The sequence below is a fragment of the Acipenser ruthenus genome, chromosome 13, assembly GCF_902713425.1.
Source record: "Acipenser ruthenus chromosome 13, fAciRut3.2 maternal haplotype, whole genome shotgun sequence".
Taxonomy (NCBI): domain Eukaryota; kingdom Metazoa; phylum Chordata; class Actinopteri; order Acipenseriformes; family Acipenseridae; genus Acipenser; species Acipenser ruthenus.
In genome coordinates this window covers 5,440,037-5,455,874 of record NC_081201.1, presented here as the reverse complement: position 1 = coordinate 5,455,874, position 15,838 = coordinate 5,440,037, and the positions used below count along the sequence as shown (strand labels likewise).

At 42.3% G+C, this 15,838-nt stretch overlaps 1 protein-coding gene across 13 annotated transcripts in view; it reads left to right on the top strand.

Moving 5' to 3' along the window:
* LOC117418401 (transformation/transcription domain-associated protein-like) overlaps positions 1-15,838 on the top strand; it is a 93,044-nt gene that overhangs the window by 29,959 nt on the left and 47,247 nt on the right. For all 13 annotated transcript variants that reach the window (XM_059035517.1, XM_059035515.1, XM_059035511.1 and 10 more), the window contains 20 exons: positions 976-1,104; positions 1,234-1,500; positions 1,634-1,840; positions 2,213-2,371; positions 2,540-2,674; positions 3,108-3,218; positions 3,469-3,615; positions 4,861-5,074; positions 5,287-5,412; positions 6,044-6,190; positions 7,567-7,766; positions 8,973-9,094; positions 9,729-9,942; positions 10,765-10,944; positions 11,578-11,724; positions 11,909-12,028; positions 14,144-14,431; positions 14,810-14,947; positions 15,302-15,414; positions 15,538-15,673. In XM_059035517.1, coding sequence (XP_058891500.1) covers positions 976-1,104; positions 1,234-1,500; positions 1,634-1,840; positions 2,213-2,371; positions 2,540-2,674; positions 3,108-3,218; positions 3,469-3,615; positions 4,861-5,074; positions 5,287-5,412; positions 6,044-6,190; positions 7,567-7,766; positions 8,973-9,094; positions 9,729-9,942; positions 10,765-10,944; positions 11,578-11,724; positions 11,909-12,028; positions 14,144-14,431; positions 14,810-14,947; positions 15,302-15,414; positions 15,538-15,673 — 3,300 coding nt within the window. The remainder of the gene's footprint in view (positions 1-975; positions 1,105-1,233; positions 1,501-1,633; positions 1,841-2,212; positions 2,372-2,539; positions 2,675-3,107; positions 3,219-3,468; positions 3,616-4,860; positions 5,075-5,286; positions 5,413-6,043; positions 6,191-7,566; positions 7,767-8,972; positions 9,095-9,728; positions 9,943-10,764; positions 10,945-11,577; positions 11,725-11,908; positions 12,029-14,143; positions 14,432-14,809; positions 14,948-15,301; positions 15,415-15,537; positions 15,674-15,838) is intronic.

Sequence of the window (15,838 nt, the reverse complement as noted above, 5' to 3'; positions counted from 1 at the left end):
AGGTCACACTTTTAACCCATCAAAACATGCATATTTCTGGATGGAAATTGATGTTGCTCCTGCCAACCACTGCATATAACAGGCACTAAGCAGTTAAAGGACAGTTCTGTTTTTTTTGGGGGGGGGAGAAGTCTGCATCAAGCATTTTGTACAGTGCTTGTTAAAATGTCTGCAGAGTTGTTTTTAAGTTCAGATTTTCTCTCAGGTGTGCAGAGGTTTGTAATTTTATTTGCAATGCTGTTGCTGACATTTTAAATAATAGACAAAACAATTTATGTGAAAAGGCCATACCGGGGAAGGCAGCTCAACACTTGTTAGGTTGTCATGTGTGTTTGCTTAGTTACAGAGCTCAGCAATGCATTTTCATCAATATACACCTCAGCAGTCTATTCCGCTTCGGTTTGGAAGGATTTTTATTTTCCCTTTTTTAGAGAAATGCGTTTAGTCTTTTTGCTGTGTCTCAGCATATAAAGTTCCATTAGTGAGTTGTTTTGGCTTGTCTTGTAAGGCTGATGGATGCGTTCGGGGAGGGGGCTGTCTTGGTAAATCTAATGGCAGTGCTAATAACCTTTCCCACAAGGCACAGCAATCAACAGAGGAACATGTTATTTGCAGGTGTAATAAATAATGTTAATTTCGTTGTGTTCCTACTGGAATTTCTCATCTTAATCACTGATGAAAGCAGTGGCAGGACGGAGCACCTGGAGCTGAAAATGACACAGAACTTCATGCTACTTCTGCAGGAATCATTTCTCAAAGTTTCTTGTGCCTGTCTTGTTTGTGAAATGTTATCTATAACATGAGATTCATATTGCTGTCTGGAGCGTAGCCTTGTGGCTGTAAATTTAAGTTTGTTTTCAAGACGAAGGTGGCTGTTGCAGGGAAATAGCGACATGGTTTCCTTGAGTTTGATCAGCTTCCTATGTGGGAAGAAGCCTTATTCTACATGTGAATAACACCTGTGTGTCTCCGCAGGTACTGCAGCACATCCTGAACCCAGCCTTCCTGCACAGCTTCGAGAAGGGGGAGGGGGAGCAGCTGCTGGGGCCTCCCAATCCAGAGGGTGACAATCCTGAGAGCATCACCAGCGTCTTCATCACCAAGGTAACCGCCATGAACAGGGACATGAAAACTAAGGGATTATTCTTTTACCTTAGGGCAGCCTAACCTTGTAACCACCCAAATGGGGTGTATAGTCCTGATTCTCTGCCCCCTGTGCTCCTGTGCCTGTAGGTGCTGGACCCAGAGAAGCAGAATGACCTTCTGGACTCGCTGCGGATCTACCTACTCCAGTTCGCCACGCTGCTGGTGGAGCACGCCCCCCACCACATCCACGACAACAACAAGAGCCGCAACAGCAAGCTGCGCCGCCTCATGACCTTCGCCTGGCCCTGCCTGCTGTCTAAGGCCTGCGTGGATCCAGCCTGCAAGTACAGCGGCCACCTGCTGCTGGCACACATCATCGCCAAGTTCGCCATCCACAAAAAGATCGTCCTGCAGGTAAGCATTCTCTCGCAGAGGGGCCAAAATGAGTTTGCAGTTACTATTACGATGATGCTTGTGTTGTTAAATACAACCATTTTGAAGCGGGACGTATTGACTACGTTTAATAACTGCGCCCTGTCTCTTGCAGGTCTTCCACAGCCTGCTGAAGGCTCACACCATGGAGGCCAGAGCCATCGTCAGGCAGGCCATGGCTATCCTCACCCCGGCCGTCCCAGCCCGCATGGAGGATGGTCACCAGATGCTGACCCACTGGACACGCAAGATCATCGTGGAGGAGGGCCACACAGTCCCTCAGCTGGTCCATATACTACACCTCATAGTACAGCACTTCAGGGTGAGTCCAAGCATGGTTTCATTTAGAGTTTAAAAAAAAAAAAAAAAAAGACAAAAGGAATTGATTAGTGAAATTTGTTTAATTTTCTTCTGGGTTGTATCTGAGCTGGTTTATTAAAGGTATATGGCATGGTCTCTTTCTCTTAAGAGTATAACAGTTGCCCAAAGGTGCCCATAAACTGATATTTTTTAGACCCACCTGGCTTTTAACTTACTACTGTGTTGACATTTGGATAAAAAGAAGGGTTAAATAATGGCGAATTATGTCCAAGATGCCATCTATATGTGAAATTTCTAAAAAAAAAATTTTACCAATAAGGACAGAGAATGACTGTTTTGTGAACTCTAACACCACAGTGTTTCCCCCTTCTAGGTTTACTATCCGGTGAGGCATCATTTGGTGCAGCACATGGTCAGCGCCATGCAGAGACTGGGGTTTACTCCCAGCGTCACCATCGAGCAGAGGAAGCTAGCCGTGGATCTGGCGGAGGTGGTCATTAAGTGGGAGCTGCAGAGAATCAAGGAGCAGCTGGTATAAACTGGATTGCTGAATTGCATGTTAATTGTAACCTGACCCAGTTGTAACTTGTCTGTGTTGCTTTCTTTGGAGCTACACCTGCTTTTCCTATCTGCATTGTGCATTCTGTTGGAAAAAGAATAGGTTGTGCTTAAAGCTGGTCCTTTTCCTTGTTCCCACCAGCCCGAGTCGGAGAGTGATCTTGGTGGCAGCGGTGAGGGAACAAGTGGCGCTACTGGGGCGATGAAGAAGGGGCTTTCCATGGACTCCGGACAGGACGTGAAGCGATTCCGCACTGCTGCAGGAGCTGTGAGCACGGTAATGGCACTTCATTCTGTGACCTGCTGCTAAATTGTACTATTAATTATATACACATGCATAGTCAAAGAGAAGGAAACGTTATACCTTTTTATTGGACTAACTAAACAATAATTAATCACAAGCTTTCAAGACCACAAAGGTCTCGTCGTCAGGTGAAAGAAGAATTTCATCTGAAGAAGAGACCTCATTTGTTTACCTTTTAGTTGTTTTGGGAGTAGGTTTTAATTAGCTTATTTTTGATGTATTCCTATTTTCTTGAATATTTTATTTGAGTGCTTTAACTTTATTAGAAGGGATGTTGACGCTTTTAAAGCAGAATATTTTTGTAGGAATGTTTTACTGTATTGCATTGAAAGGGTCTTTTTAACTGAGGTTTAGTTGCTGCTGCAGTATACCATCTGCATGTGTTGTTTTTTTTTTGGAATGGCAGGTTTTTGCACGCAGTCAGTCGGTGCCTGGTGCTGATGCCCTGCTCACCAAGCCAGTGGAGAAACAGCACACTGACACGGTGGTCAGTTTCCTCATCAGGATAGCTTGCCAGGTAAGGAAAAAATCCAGCCATTGTATTTATTTTATTATTTTTGTCTGAATTTGTGCAGCTTGTGTTGCTGTTTTGCTTCCATCTGCATCCATCTTGGGTTAAGGTGTATTGCCATCAAAAGGCAATTCTAACCGGGTGCAAATTCACAGCATGGTATTAACTTAGCTATAAGTTACCCTCCCAGCAGGTGAATGTTAAAATGCCCCCCACTTCCACAGTCCCTGTTAATCTCAATCTATCTCTCTCTCAGGTAAATGACAGTGCCAACACGGCGGGCTCCCCTGGAGAGCTGCTGTCTCGCCGCTGCGTCTCTCTCATGAAGACCGCCCTGCGCCCCGACATGTGGCCCAAGTCAGAGCTCAAGCTGCAGTGGTTCGACAAGCTGCTTATGACAGTGGTGAGTTTCATTCTGCCCGATGTAGTTTTACAGTTGCACACACTTTGATAAAGATTATATTAATCTGGTACACGGGTAACATTGCCACACATTTGTACTTTAGTTGTTAGTTGCGTGTATCGGTATCTGGTATATATATAAAAGCACACGGTAAAACCTGTAAGTACCCAAACTGTTATGCAGCGGGAATCTGTGTATTATGTCATGTCTGTGTTAAGGGGTCTTGTCATCCAAAAAGCCAACAAAATCAATGCAAGTATAAGTAAAAGCACAAAAATCAATGCCGTAATTTGTTGTGAACTGCAGTAAGGTGAAAACTGTTGAGGGCTGCTGTGTTTTTATTTATTTATTTTTTTAAAGTGCTGAGACGGCACTAATGCATCAAACTGAGACGTAAGTGTACAGGGTAATAGGCTACTGCATTCCACACAAACTCCACTTCTGTTTATTTTAATTTGGTTACACATATGTTCATTTTTAAACATCTTCATTATTATTCAAATTTAAACAGGCTCTCATCACCTAATGCTATTGAAGGTTATCTTGTGTTTGGTGTCAGTTGCCAGTGGATTGCATTGTTACTGCGGATTAGTGCAAGTCACCTGGGACCCTCTTACAAACAGCTATTTGTAATCAGACCCCCTGCTGTTCCCTGGAGAAAATACACTACCTTAATATTGCGCTGATTAGAGCGAATGAACCACCCTCCAAATCAGATTGCTTTTTACCATTTAGTGGTACTTGGCTATCAGTAAATGAAGAATGCATTGCTAAAATTGGTTTGAGTAGCCTAGGCAATTATGTTGTGAAAAAGTAAAGGGACTGACTGTTCTCTAGGAGGTCTGGCACCTCCTGTTTTCCTGGCACGGTCGATACATTGTTGCGTTGATGTGCATACTTTTTACTGTTACTTTGTAATACAATCTCCTCCATCTTTTCAAAAAGAACTTGGGTGAACTTTTAATGAGATGGTCTTTTGCAATGAAGAAATGAGGTATTGAAATTGGATATAGATGTGCAACAAAAAAACGTTTATTTTGCAGGTTTTACTTCTATTTTGTAGGTCCTACCCTATGCTTTCCTTCCAGAAACAACCCCTTCAATGCAGCCTGCTCAAGTTCCGTACCAGACACAACAATAGACTGAAATTAAACAAACTTGGGTAACGTCTTCGTTTGGCATGCTTCTTTTGTGCGAGTGTGATTTAACAGGTCTCCTTTTTTTTTTTTTTTTTTTCTTTGACAGGAACAACCGAGCCAGGCAAACTTTGCAAACATCTGCACGGGTCTGGAGGTGCTGAGCTTCCTGCTCACAGTGCTGCAGTCCCCCGCCATCCTGTCGCATTTCAAACCGCTGCAGCGCGGGATTGCAGCCTGCATGACCTGCAGCAACACCAAGGTGCTGAGAGCCGTGCACACCCTGCTTTCACGCCTGATGAGCATCTTCCCCACTGAGCCCAGTGAGTGCAAGACAGGAGCCTCAACTATTTACAGAGACACTTTGACTGAATACTCCTAGGGCTCTATTAAAAACAAGATGGTTAGCCTGAGTTGCAGTCTCAGTTATCAAGAGCACGATGTACATGCTGGGAAGAATTATCCTGCTTGTGTAATGTATCTTTAAAACTCACACTTGACAATGCCTGATGTGGTGTTTTCTCTGTATTTTCAGGCACTTCGAACGTGGCCTCTAAATATGAAGAGCTGGAGTGCCTCTATGCTGCAGTTGGGAAGGTTATATATGAAGGTCTCACAAACTATGAGAAAGCCACTACTGCTAATTCTACTCAGCTGTTTGGTAAGTCCTATTTATTTGTCAGTTTTATACTTGAGCTGTACTTTTTCTCACTTCATAATTTTTCGGTGGGCTCGCAGCTAGTCATAGTTCCATTGTGGTGTGGCAAAATACTTTGGTTTCAGCAAGACAATCGTCTACAACTCCAGAGTTACCGTTAATGACCCGGTCAAATTATTGAAATTGTTTTAGACCTACTCCGTTTAGATGAACCTCAAGATTCACTGACAGTTTGAAATGTTTTCTAGATCCCTGAAGGTTGAAAAGCTTCAGGCTTTAAATGGCAAAATGTCCTTCACAACTGGACTGTGTGATTTAGTGCGAACAGATGTAATTTCACTTGGGGAATTTGTCAGGTGTCAGGATGCTTGATAAGACTCCCTAACCAAGAAAGCTAAAGCTGTCCAAATCTTTACAAGCTTTCCAGCCTCTCCTTTCCATTTTCTAAAGCCAGATGTGTCTCCATGCTTGCCTGCCAATTTTTTGCCCTGGTCATGGTTGAGGCATTGTCTTGTCTTGGGTAATTTCATTTTAATGGACGTTGACAAGGGGTCTTCCTCTCCCGTAGCAGGGTTTCATTTTGAACTCAAAGCTAGGACTGTGTTGTGTGAATTGATTTCCTGTCTCGCTCCAGGTACCCTGATGATCCTGAAGTCTGCCTGCAGCAACAACCCCAGCTACATCGACCGCCTCATCTCTGTGTTCATGCGCTCGCTGCAGAAGATGGTGCGGGACCACCTGAACCCACAGGCCACTCCTGGAGCGGTCGAGCCCAGCACAGGTAACCACAAGCTTTACTTTAAGCAACAGGGCCACAACGTGCTGGGAAAACTTCAATTTGGTTAGGAGTTTAATTTTTTTAGGTTTATTTCTTACTACTGAATCAATGTAAGTAACATTGTGTTACAGCCTCCTCTGCTAATTCCTATACTAAAATTACTTTTCCTGTCAAAATGTCCAAAATATAAACTTTTTTTTGTGGACAAGACAGCTACGTGTTCATCTGCCATTTTACACAGACTGTCAACCTCTAACTTGGTGCCCTAGAACACTTCCTTACCTGTCTGAAACAGCTTTTATACATTTCTTGAAAGCTTAGATCATTAATCTTTCTCTGATTACTGCAGACATTGCAGCAAACAATGGTATTGACTGGGTGTAGAAGACAGATTACTACTAGAAATGAAAACCTTTGTCCACCTCAAAACAATAGAAAAACATTGATGCCAGGTCTGGGACTACAAGATGAAGGTGTGTTGTTCACAGTGAAAACCACTAGGTGGTGCTACAAGCAAAAATGTGACACTCCTTGCAGGGCAAGCTTCTCCCTGTGTTGTTATTATTATTATTATTATTATTATTATTATTATTATTATTATTATTATTTATTTCTTAGCAGACGCCTTTATCCAGGGCAACTTACAATTGTTACAAGATATCACATTATTTTTACATACAATTACCCATTTATACAGTTGGGTTTTTACTGGAGCAATCTAGGTAAAGTACCTTGCTCAAGGGTACAGCAGCAGTGTCCCTCACTGGGGATTGAACCCATGACCCTCCGGTCAAGAGTCCAAAGCACTAACCACTACTCCACACTGCTGCCCATAAGTGTGAGGTGGATGTGATTAAGCACAAATGGTATTCAATTTGAAATAAGAAGCTTTTGTTTAGCTTGAGTATATTAAGGGAGTTTTAATCAGCACTGGGTTTCATTTCTGCTTATAATGATTAGAAGATTATTATCTGCGTTTAGCACCTTGTAATTACTTATTTGGCATCAAACAGGGTCTTTGTTTTTAAACTCTTGCTCTGATTCTCCACTTAGACTACAATGTCTGCTTCATGTAAGAAAATACAGTAGAGTTCCTATGTTGCCTCCAACAAAAGAACTAAGTGGAATGATTAATTGAGCTGGCCATAGTAAAGGGAGCTGTCCAGAATTCAAAGGGACTAGCAGATAGTGATACTAATGGAGTTTACTAATAATGGGTAACATTGCTATCTTAGATATCTTTAGAAATATCCTGTCTTGGATAATTCTCCAGTCCCAGTCCCTAGCCCACCTCCCATTGCTACAATGAGAGCCTGTTCTCAGTGGTTGGCCCTGCCTGGTTCACTGAAGAGCTGGCTGTGCTTGTTTCCTTGTGACAGTGACCAGCGAGCTAGTGATGCTGAGCCTGGACCTGGTGAAGACAAGGCTGGCCGTCATGAGCATGGAGATGAGGAAGAACTTCGTCCAGGTCATCCTTACCTCGCTCATCGAGAAGTCGCCCGACGCCAAAATCCTGAGGGCTGTGGTGAAGATCGTGGAGGAGTGGGTCAAGAACAACTCCCCCATGGCTGTCAACCAGGTACACCATTGGTGCCTGCTGCAGTGGCTAAGAACAGTTCAGTTCAGTTACTCTCTTAGCTGCATAGACATTAGAAGTTCATGCACTTGAATCAACGGTGAGCAACATCAACCACATTTTTAATAAAACCAATGGATTTTTTTAGAATGATTTTGCATATAAATCATACATAGTTTTTTTTTTCTTTTTTAACAAGACGGTACCTTGAATATATGAAATTCAGGAAATACTCATTCTAGATCTCAGCTTCCACGTATCACCTTATAAATGAAAATCCCTTCGTTATTTAAACTGATGAGACTGAGGAGGGTATGGTGCTGCTGTTCTTCTGAAAATGTATTAAAGGAAAAGTGATTTTAGCCGTAGTCTGATGTGGCCTTTCTCCGTAGTGCCCGATACCAATTGTTAAGGGAGCCTTTCAATGTTTCAGCTCAAAATGTTCTTAACCCATTAAATACCAAATTAAATTTCTTTGAAGAAAATCAGAACACAAGCTGTATTTATGTAATGTGATACATTACATTTAGACTTTTGTAGTTAACCTAATTGGAGTATGTTTATCTTAACAATATAGTTAAAGAGAACATTCAAATAACAGTTAGATGCCACTTGAAAATGCTCCAAAAAAATGACAAAGTAGCCTGTCCTCAAATGAGGACAATGGCACAGAATGGGCTAAGGTCAATATATGCAATGCATTGTAATCATCTCCCAAGACAGGCAGCATACAAATAGGAGTGGTAGCTCACAATGGGAATAGTATTGATAGAAACAAGATTAAGTCAAGCGCTACCTCTGCCTAGCCTTCATTAAGATTCTGTGACCTTTTAATTTAGAGAACAAGGTTATACATCCTGATGAAGAGCATCCAGATGGAAAGAAAGCCTGTGTACATTCACACAGGGACTCTTGCTTGAACAGGAATAGCTTGTTTTCTAAATATTATACACACCTACACAAATGCATCTATTAAAAACTTATTGTAGTTCTGTCTCATTGGAGCTCTTTTATGAGACTCCAAAAGTACACATTCCTCAGTTGGCCTTTTGGTTGAGTGGTTTTTGCTTTAAAAAGGTGCTTCTTTTACTTTGAAACCCTTTGAAGTGGGAAGGTAGGGCAGATGCATGAAACGCACAGTGATCTGCCGTCCCTCAATGGATTCAAGATAAATGGGGGGAAAATAAATCATGTCCTTACTCCACGCAGATGCCGAATCTAAGGGAAAAGTCCATTCTGCTGGTGAAAATGATGACCTACATTGAAAAGCGCTTTCCAGAAGACCTTGAATTAAATGCCCAGTTCTTAGACCTCGTTAACTATGTCTACAGGTAATTACAGCAATTAATCAAGAGGCACATTATATTGCTTCATCCATGCAGGTGTGCAATTCGTCTTCCGGTTATGAGAAAGTCTCTCCTAGATAAGCCTAACCTAGTCACAACATCCACGAACGGGAGGTAAGGTAACACAGTAGGTGGTAACATTTACTTATGTTGGAAGTGTTTGGGTTGCCTCTTATATTTCTGTTACATACAGTATGTAATAAATAGTGTCTTCTACACAGTCTGTTAGCTGAATCTGTTTTGAAGTTACTCGGGCCCTACAGTTTGATTGCAGTGCAACCCAATTGAAGTTATTGCTGTCAAGCTCTCCCTCTGTAAACAAAATTTACCTTATGGTAATAGCACATCATCTCCTGTATCTGTCATTTTAGTTACCTTCTTTTTAGGCACTGGTAACCCCCACACCCTGTTCTCTACTGAAGCTAGGTTTCTCAAGCCTGCTTCACATTATAAAATAATCCGATCACAAATGGAGTTTATAGAGTTCTGGAGGTGGGGCATTATAAATGAGCCATGTTAAATTGTTGTGCTATGGGGTGGAATCTGTAATGTCCTGCAGCTGCAGTATCTCTGTTTGACTGGCTTCCGTATCTTCTCTCATTCCTGCCCCCCCCCCCAGGGATGAGAACCTGTCTGGTAGTGATATCACTTCCAAGCTGGAGCCTGCCTTCCTGTCCGGGCTGCGCTGCTCCCAACCCCTCATCCGGGCCAAGTTCTTTGACGTCTTCGACGGCTCCATCAAGCGACAGGTCTACGAGAGGCTTCTCTACGTTACCTGCTCCCAGAACTGGGAGGCAATGGGCAACCACTTCTGGATAAAACAATGCATCGAGGTCTTCAGATTTTACTCCATGTGTATCTATCTATCTAGCACTTTTCCTTTTTATTAATTTTTTTAAATACTGCTGTTTCCCCTTTGAAGCTTGGCACAAAGTTCTGAATGGCGAAACGCGGAGCCCATTGTAACACAGAATTCTGACTGGTTGGAGTGGTTTTACCAGGTGTATACTGAGCTGTGCTAGATAGGGATAAGCCTCCTCAGACTGGTACTTTCTCACAACATTTTATGGTATTGTTTTTAGTAGCCTAGGCTATTTTTTTTTTTTTTTTTTTTTAGGAGATTGTGTGTAACCGCTGTCAGTTTTCCACTGCCTTTATAACATTCCCCTTCAGTCTTCCTAAAAATCATTGACATAATGAAATTGGTCTTTAGCAACAAGGGTGGTAAATCTTGATTGCTCTCAAAGGTCCAGTCTTCTTTGTGCAGCGCACTTTTTCCCTGTGCCTGGAAGTTTATATTAAACACCAGACATTTGTCTTGGCCACAATCAATGCTGCTGATCGCCATTTAATAACGAATGCTGATTTCGAACACCATCTGATTGAGCTCTTTCTCTCTCCAAGAGAACTAATCTTATCATTAAACAGACGGTTATTGTTTGTCACCTCTTTATTAAGTTATTCATCTTTGTATGGTAGTCCATTTAGTTGAAGTTTTATATGTATCAATGCTGCTATAGGTCATTCATCTCCACATAGCTAATACATTGACAAGGCTCTACCAGAATTCTCATATCTCATACAGTGGGATTGAGTGCAGAAGATTAAGTTCCCCCTGTTGTATTGGTTTTCTGTTTGTTCCCCTGTTCTCATAGCTGCTCCTTGCTGTGTGTGAGCGTGGCACCACCATTGGGACAAACTGTCAGGGGGCCATGCTGCCGTCAATCACTAATGTCATCAACCTGGCTGACAGTCACGACCGAGCTGCCTTCGCCATGGTAACGCACGTCAAACAGGAGCCGCGGGAGAGGGAGAACAGCGAGACCAAGGAGGAGGTAATACTAACGCTCACGCTGTCTCTCCTTCAGAGGCTTATTTACCAGCACAGAGATCCTCCTTTGGGATTAATCCTCGGCGGCAGCAAAGACAGAGAAGTGTGCTGTTATCCACCTCAGAAGCCTTGCTGGCCTAGATGGACATATTGGGATCCTGATCCTAGTTAATTACAAATGAAACAATTTAAAATAGGACCCCTGCTACTGTTTAGAGCAAAAGATCCCATTGTGCTCTAGCTAGAGTGTGTGGTGCATGACCTTTCAAGGCTTTTCTGCTTTGATCTCTATTAACACATTGATTACCAGTGTTGCTGACAGTCATTGTTTTTAAAATAAATAAATAACAACTTACCTAAATACCAAGATCAGGTCATTGTTTTATATCAGAAGAGATTCTGCATACAAATCATAGTCTTTATCTACAGATACTGGACTGCATTCACGTTTTACAGCATTTCAAAAAGCGAATTGTATTTTGGAGATCTGGTTGACAGTGTTATAATTATGCTAACCTAATCATGTAAATAAGCCTCATCACTTAAAATAGATTAGATGACCCAGATGTGAGAAGCTTGTGTCTGTGCTGCTCTGTGTTCCTGTCCCTGCATGGCTAATGGTCCCGGTCTCCTGTAGGATGTGGAGATTGACATTGAGCTGGCTCCAGGAGACCAGACTAGCACTCCCAAAACCAAGGAGCAGGCTGAGAAAGATGCTGGGAACCAGTTGCACATGCTGACCAACAGGCATGATAAGTTTCTGGATTCTCTCAGAGAAGTAAAGGTCAGTTTCTCAGTAAAGTTATTTAAATATTCTACACAAAGCTGAGACGACTTGGGTGGGATGACTTTAAGAATGTTACTGCATTTGCATAATTTGGCCAGCGGTGGGTGATGTGCGATACTGGCACATCATCAAGCACTGTATACTGAAATGAGGCCTGTCATATTTTTTCCTCCCCTAACAGACAGGAGCCCTGCTAAACGCCTTTGTCCAGTTGTGTCATATTTCCACTCCGCTAGCTGAAAAGACCTGGGTCCAGCTTTTGCCCAGACTCTGGAAAATTCAGTCTGATCGGCAGCAGCATGTGAGTATTGCTGCCTATTTCAGTTCAGTATCGGTATCTGTGTGAAAATATATAGCGCGTAGGTAGTATATGATTATCATTGAAATATGCTGCATTAAAGAAACTGTACCTGCACAGAGTTTTAAAGCACTACAGGTGAGATTTGTTTTTACAGCCTGTCCTTGAAGCATTGAAAGAGCTATGTTCTTTCTTTAAGTAATGATTTTAAAGCTTGTGGGGGATGTCAGGTTGACATGCCTGTCTGTTGAGCATGTCTGGCAAAGGTAACTAAAGGGCAGACTTTTCCATACTCTTACTATCACACTGCACTGTACTGGCTTTCAAAACGGTTAAACCACAGTGTTCATGCCTTGCTGCTGACTGATGTCAGTATCTGGGAGCTGTGTTGGCAGGTTGCAATGTAGATACTGGTTGTAATACTAGGTGTTAAACTGGGACCATTGGAACACATTCTACAGAGGAACATCAAGTCAACAACCTGTGAACATACTGATCCCTGAGTTGGCCATTAATCAGACTGTAAACTGCTTTAACAGGCATTCGCGTACAGATAGAGCACCCAATGGCTGCAACAATCTAACGAGATTTTAAAATAATGAAATTGGGTAATGGAGATCTCCTTATTGAAGAGGCCGTTAGTGAATCCCTTTTAGGATTTTAAGTTGCATTTATTGTCATTTGTTACAGTTCAATGTATTTATTCTACATTTAATGGGAATATTTAAAAATATATAATTATGAAACCACAGACATTTTCTATGAATTATATGTTAAATAAATTAGGTTTTGCCCCTTCTGGCATGAATAGCTGACTAAAAGAGGAGTACTGAAAGCATAATCAGCCCTTCACCAGAGCTGGCTGAGGCAGCTGTTACATCCCCAAAATGCCTTTCCTGTGGCTACTGTTAAATAATCTTTACCCAGTGATTATTTAAGTACCTGGGGTTTCGTATGTAACATGGACTGTCGCCTGTCTCACAAATCAGTCTGAAATAACCAGGCTTACCCTGATCGTAGCAGCATGGTTTTAGACTTAACAGTGGCAGTTTCATCGAGATACTTTAGGTTAGTGGCTTTCGAGGATACAGGGAAGGAGACTCTTTTCATGCTTTTTGTTTTTTATTGATGTGAAAAAATCTGCATGTCCTGAAAATTAGGTCACACATCTATGATAATGTATTTCTCATCTCTCATGGTCTCAGGTCTGTGCTAGGCTTTTAGAAAGGGCATTAAATATTAAATACACTTAAATAAGAAAACAGAAGCCTGCCCTTTTAGATTTGACAGCACTGGTAATGAATGGCACTCTGTATAAACAATGCAGCTGTTAGTTTTGCATATTACTCCTGAATTGAATGCATAACTGCAAAAAATGAAGAAAATTAATTAAACAAAACTGCTTTGAGGGTTTTTTTTTTTTGGGTTTTTTTTGGTGAGTGAATTGTGTAAGAAGGTATTTCTGCTTGTGCATAATAAGTGGTACAGATTTGTTTGTAGCTTAATGAATTATTGACCATATCCATATTCTATATAAAAAAAAAAAAAAGCTTGTTTTGGAAATTGAATGCATTTATGCTAAGTGCAGCCAAGTAAAAAATTGGCTCAAGGCTTTTTTTAGAGGACCTCATTTTGAAACTTGTAGTAGGTATTCAATAAGCCAGCATAGGTAATGCACTGATGTACATGGTTATCATGCATAACAACCTGGAGGCCAAGGTTCCACTTGGGGTGCTAACCAACAGTTGACTGTTCATAATTAGGGGCAGGTAAGTAAGAGTAATAATACTAAGGAATGTAGCAACAGAGCTGGCAAGGATGCCTTTTCTCTCTGGAGTCCTGGGTTTGAGTCTAACAGTGGTTTGGAGGTCTGCGTTTTCCATGAACACTAGTTAATTAACAAGAGCGCCACACAGTTTGGCAGAGGTCCAGGGCTGACTAGCAAGCGTGGTCCTTCAGGTCAGAGTTCATAAGCATTAGTGATAAACTAACGGGAAAGATGACCTGCTACATTGGTATTTGGGAGGAGGAGCTGGGGGATAAGTTTATTAAAATGCACAGTAAGGAGAACTGGCAGAGTAAGAATTATGTTTTATGTGTTTATTTCTGCTCCTGAAGGCACTGTCCGGTGAGATCAGTCCATTCCTGTGCAGCGGCAGTCACCAGGCACAGAGGGATTGCCAGCCCAGTGCTCTCAACTGCTTCGTGGAGGGCATGTCCCAGTGCATCCCACCGATCCCCATTCGCCCCTGTGTGCTCAAGTACCTGGGGAAGACCCACAACCTGTGGTTCCGCTCCACACTCATGCTGGAGCACCAGGCCTTCGAGAAGGGGCTCAGCCTGCAGATCAAAGCCAAGCAGTCCACAGAGTTATACGAGCAGGAGAGCATAACCCCGCCACAACAGGTCAGCTACAGCCATCGTTTTAACAACTGTTTTTAACTACAGTCAAAGAAACCACGTGGATGGCAAGTAGGTTCAACATATAAGCCTGAAACTGAAAAGCTTTTACTTTTATAATGAAGAATCTTTTCTTTTGCTTTTCATTTTTGGTTTTTGATACTGTGCCCTATGTTGTTTTTATATATTAAATTTCTGTCTTTTAAAATCTGTGTAATCTGTTTTCATGAGATATGCCTAAAAGTTTGGTAGATTGGGTAAGATGCACCATACCCTCTTGTATTAGCAGGGAAGTGTAGTAAAAGCAATGGTATTTTTGTGGCATCAATGGATCTTTTTGGTAGACCCTTACATTGCTCTCTTACAACTCTCACCCTTTTGAAGGAGATTTTGGACTCCCTGGCTGAACTCTACTCGCTCCTGCAAGAGGAGGACATGTGGGCGGGGCTGTGGCAGAAGCGCTGCAAGTTCCCAGAGACTGCCACAGCCATCGCGTACGAGCAGCACGGCTTCTTCGAACAGGTATGTTTGTTTACTGTGAGCCCGAGTGGCTGGAGAGAGCCTTTGATCTGCATTAAAACATTGTTGACGAGAGAGCTGTTTATACAGATAAGTGTGGGATTTGAAAAGGTACAATTGAAACACATTTAAATCTCTTTTAATAGTCTAGACTGTGGTACTCAATAACCCTATATTGTGCTTGATTTTCACTGCTTTTAGTTTACAGCAAATAAATAAATCCTCAGAGGACAAAGCCATATTACTGTCTACAAAACTGTAAGCATAGAGGAGAATCTGTTGAATGCCATGAACATTTATCTGGGTGGTTTGTTGATTGATTGATTGATTTGATTGATTGATTGATTTATAAATAAGGCCCAAGAAAGCTATGAGAAGGCAATGGAGAAAGCTCGGAAAGAACACGAAAGGAACCACGCCTCTCCTGCCATCTTCCCGGAGTACCAGCTGTGGGAGGATCACTGGGTGCGGTGAGTGCCGCTGCCTTGTTCCTGGCCTGCATGGAAGCAAACGGGACTCCTAGCACCTGTATACAGCCTTAGCATTTGCACACAGCTAACTGAAATCTCCCCACCTCCATCCTGTTTGCACAGGTGTTCGAAGGAGCTGAACCAATGGGAGCCCCTGACAGAGTATGGTCAGTCTAAAGGCCACACCAACCCCTACCTGGTCCTGGAGTGTGCTTGGAGAGTCTCCAACTGGGCAGCAATGAAAGAGGCCTTGGTGCAGGTGAAGGGCAATGACTCATTTGTTCAGGTCTACTATAGCTAACCATTAGCTACTAGGACAGTGGCTCTTCAAGTCCTGGTCTTTGTTCCAACCCTGTTTTGAACCAATTAAACCTCCACCCAGACCCTGAAGTACAGTGCTTCCTCACTATAAGGCTCTCGGTTG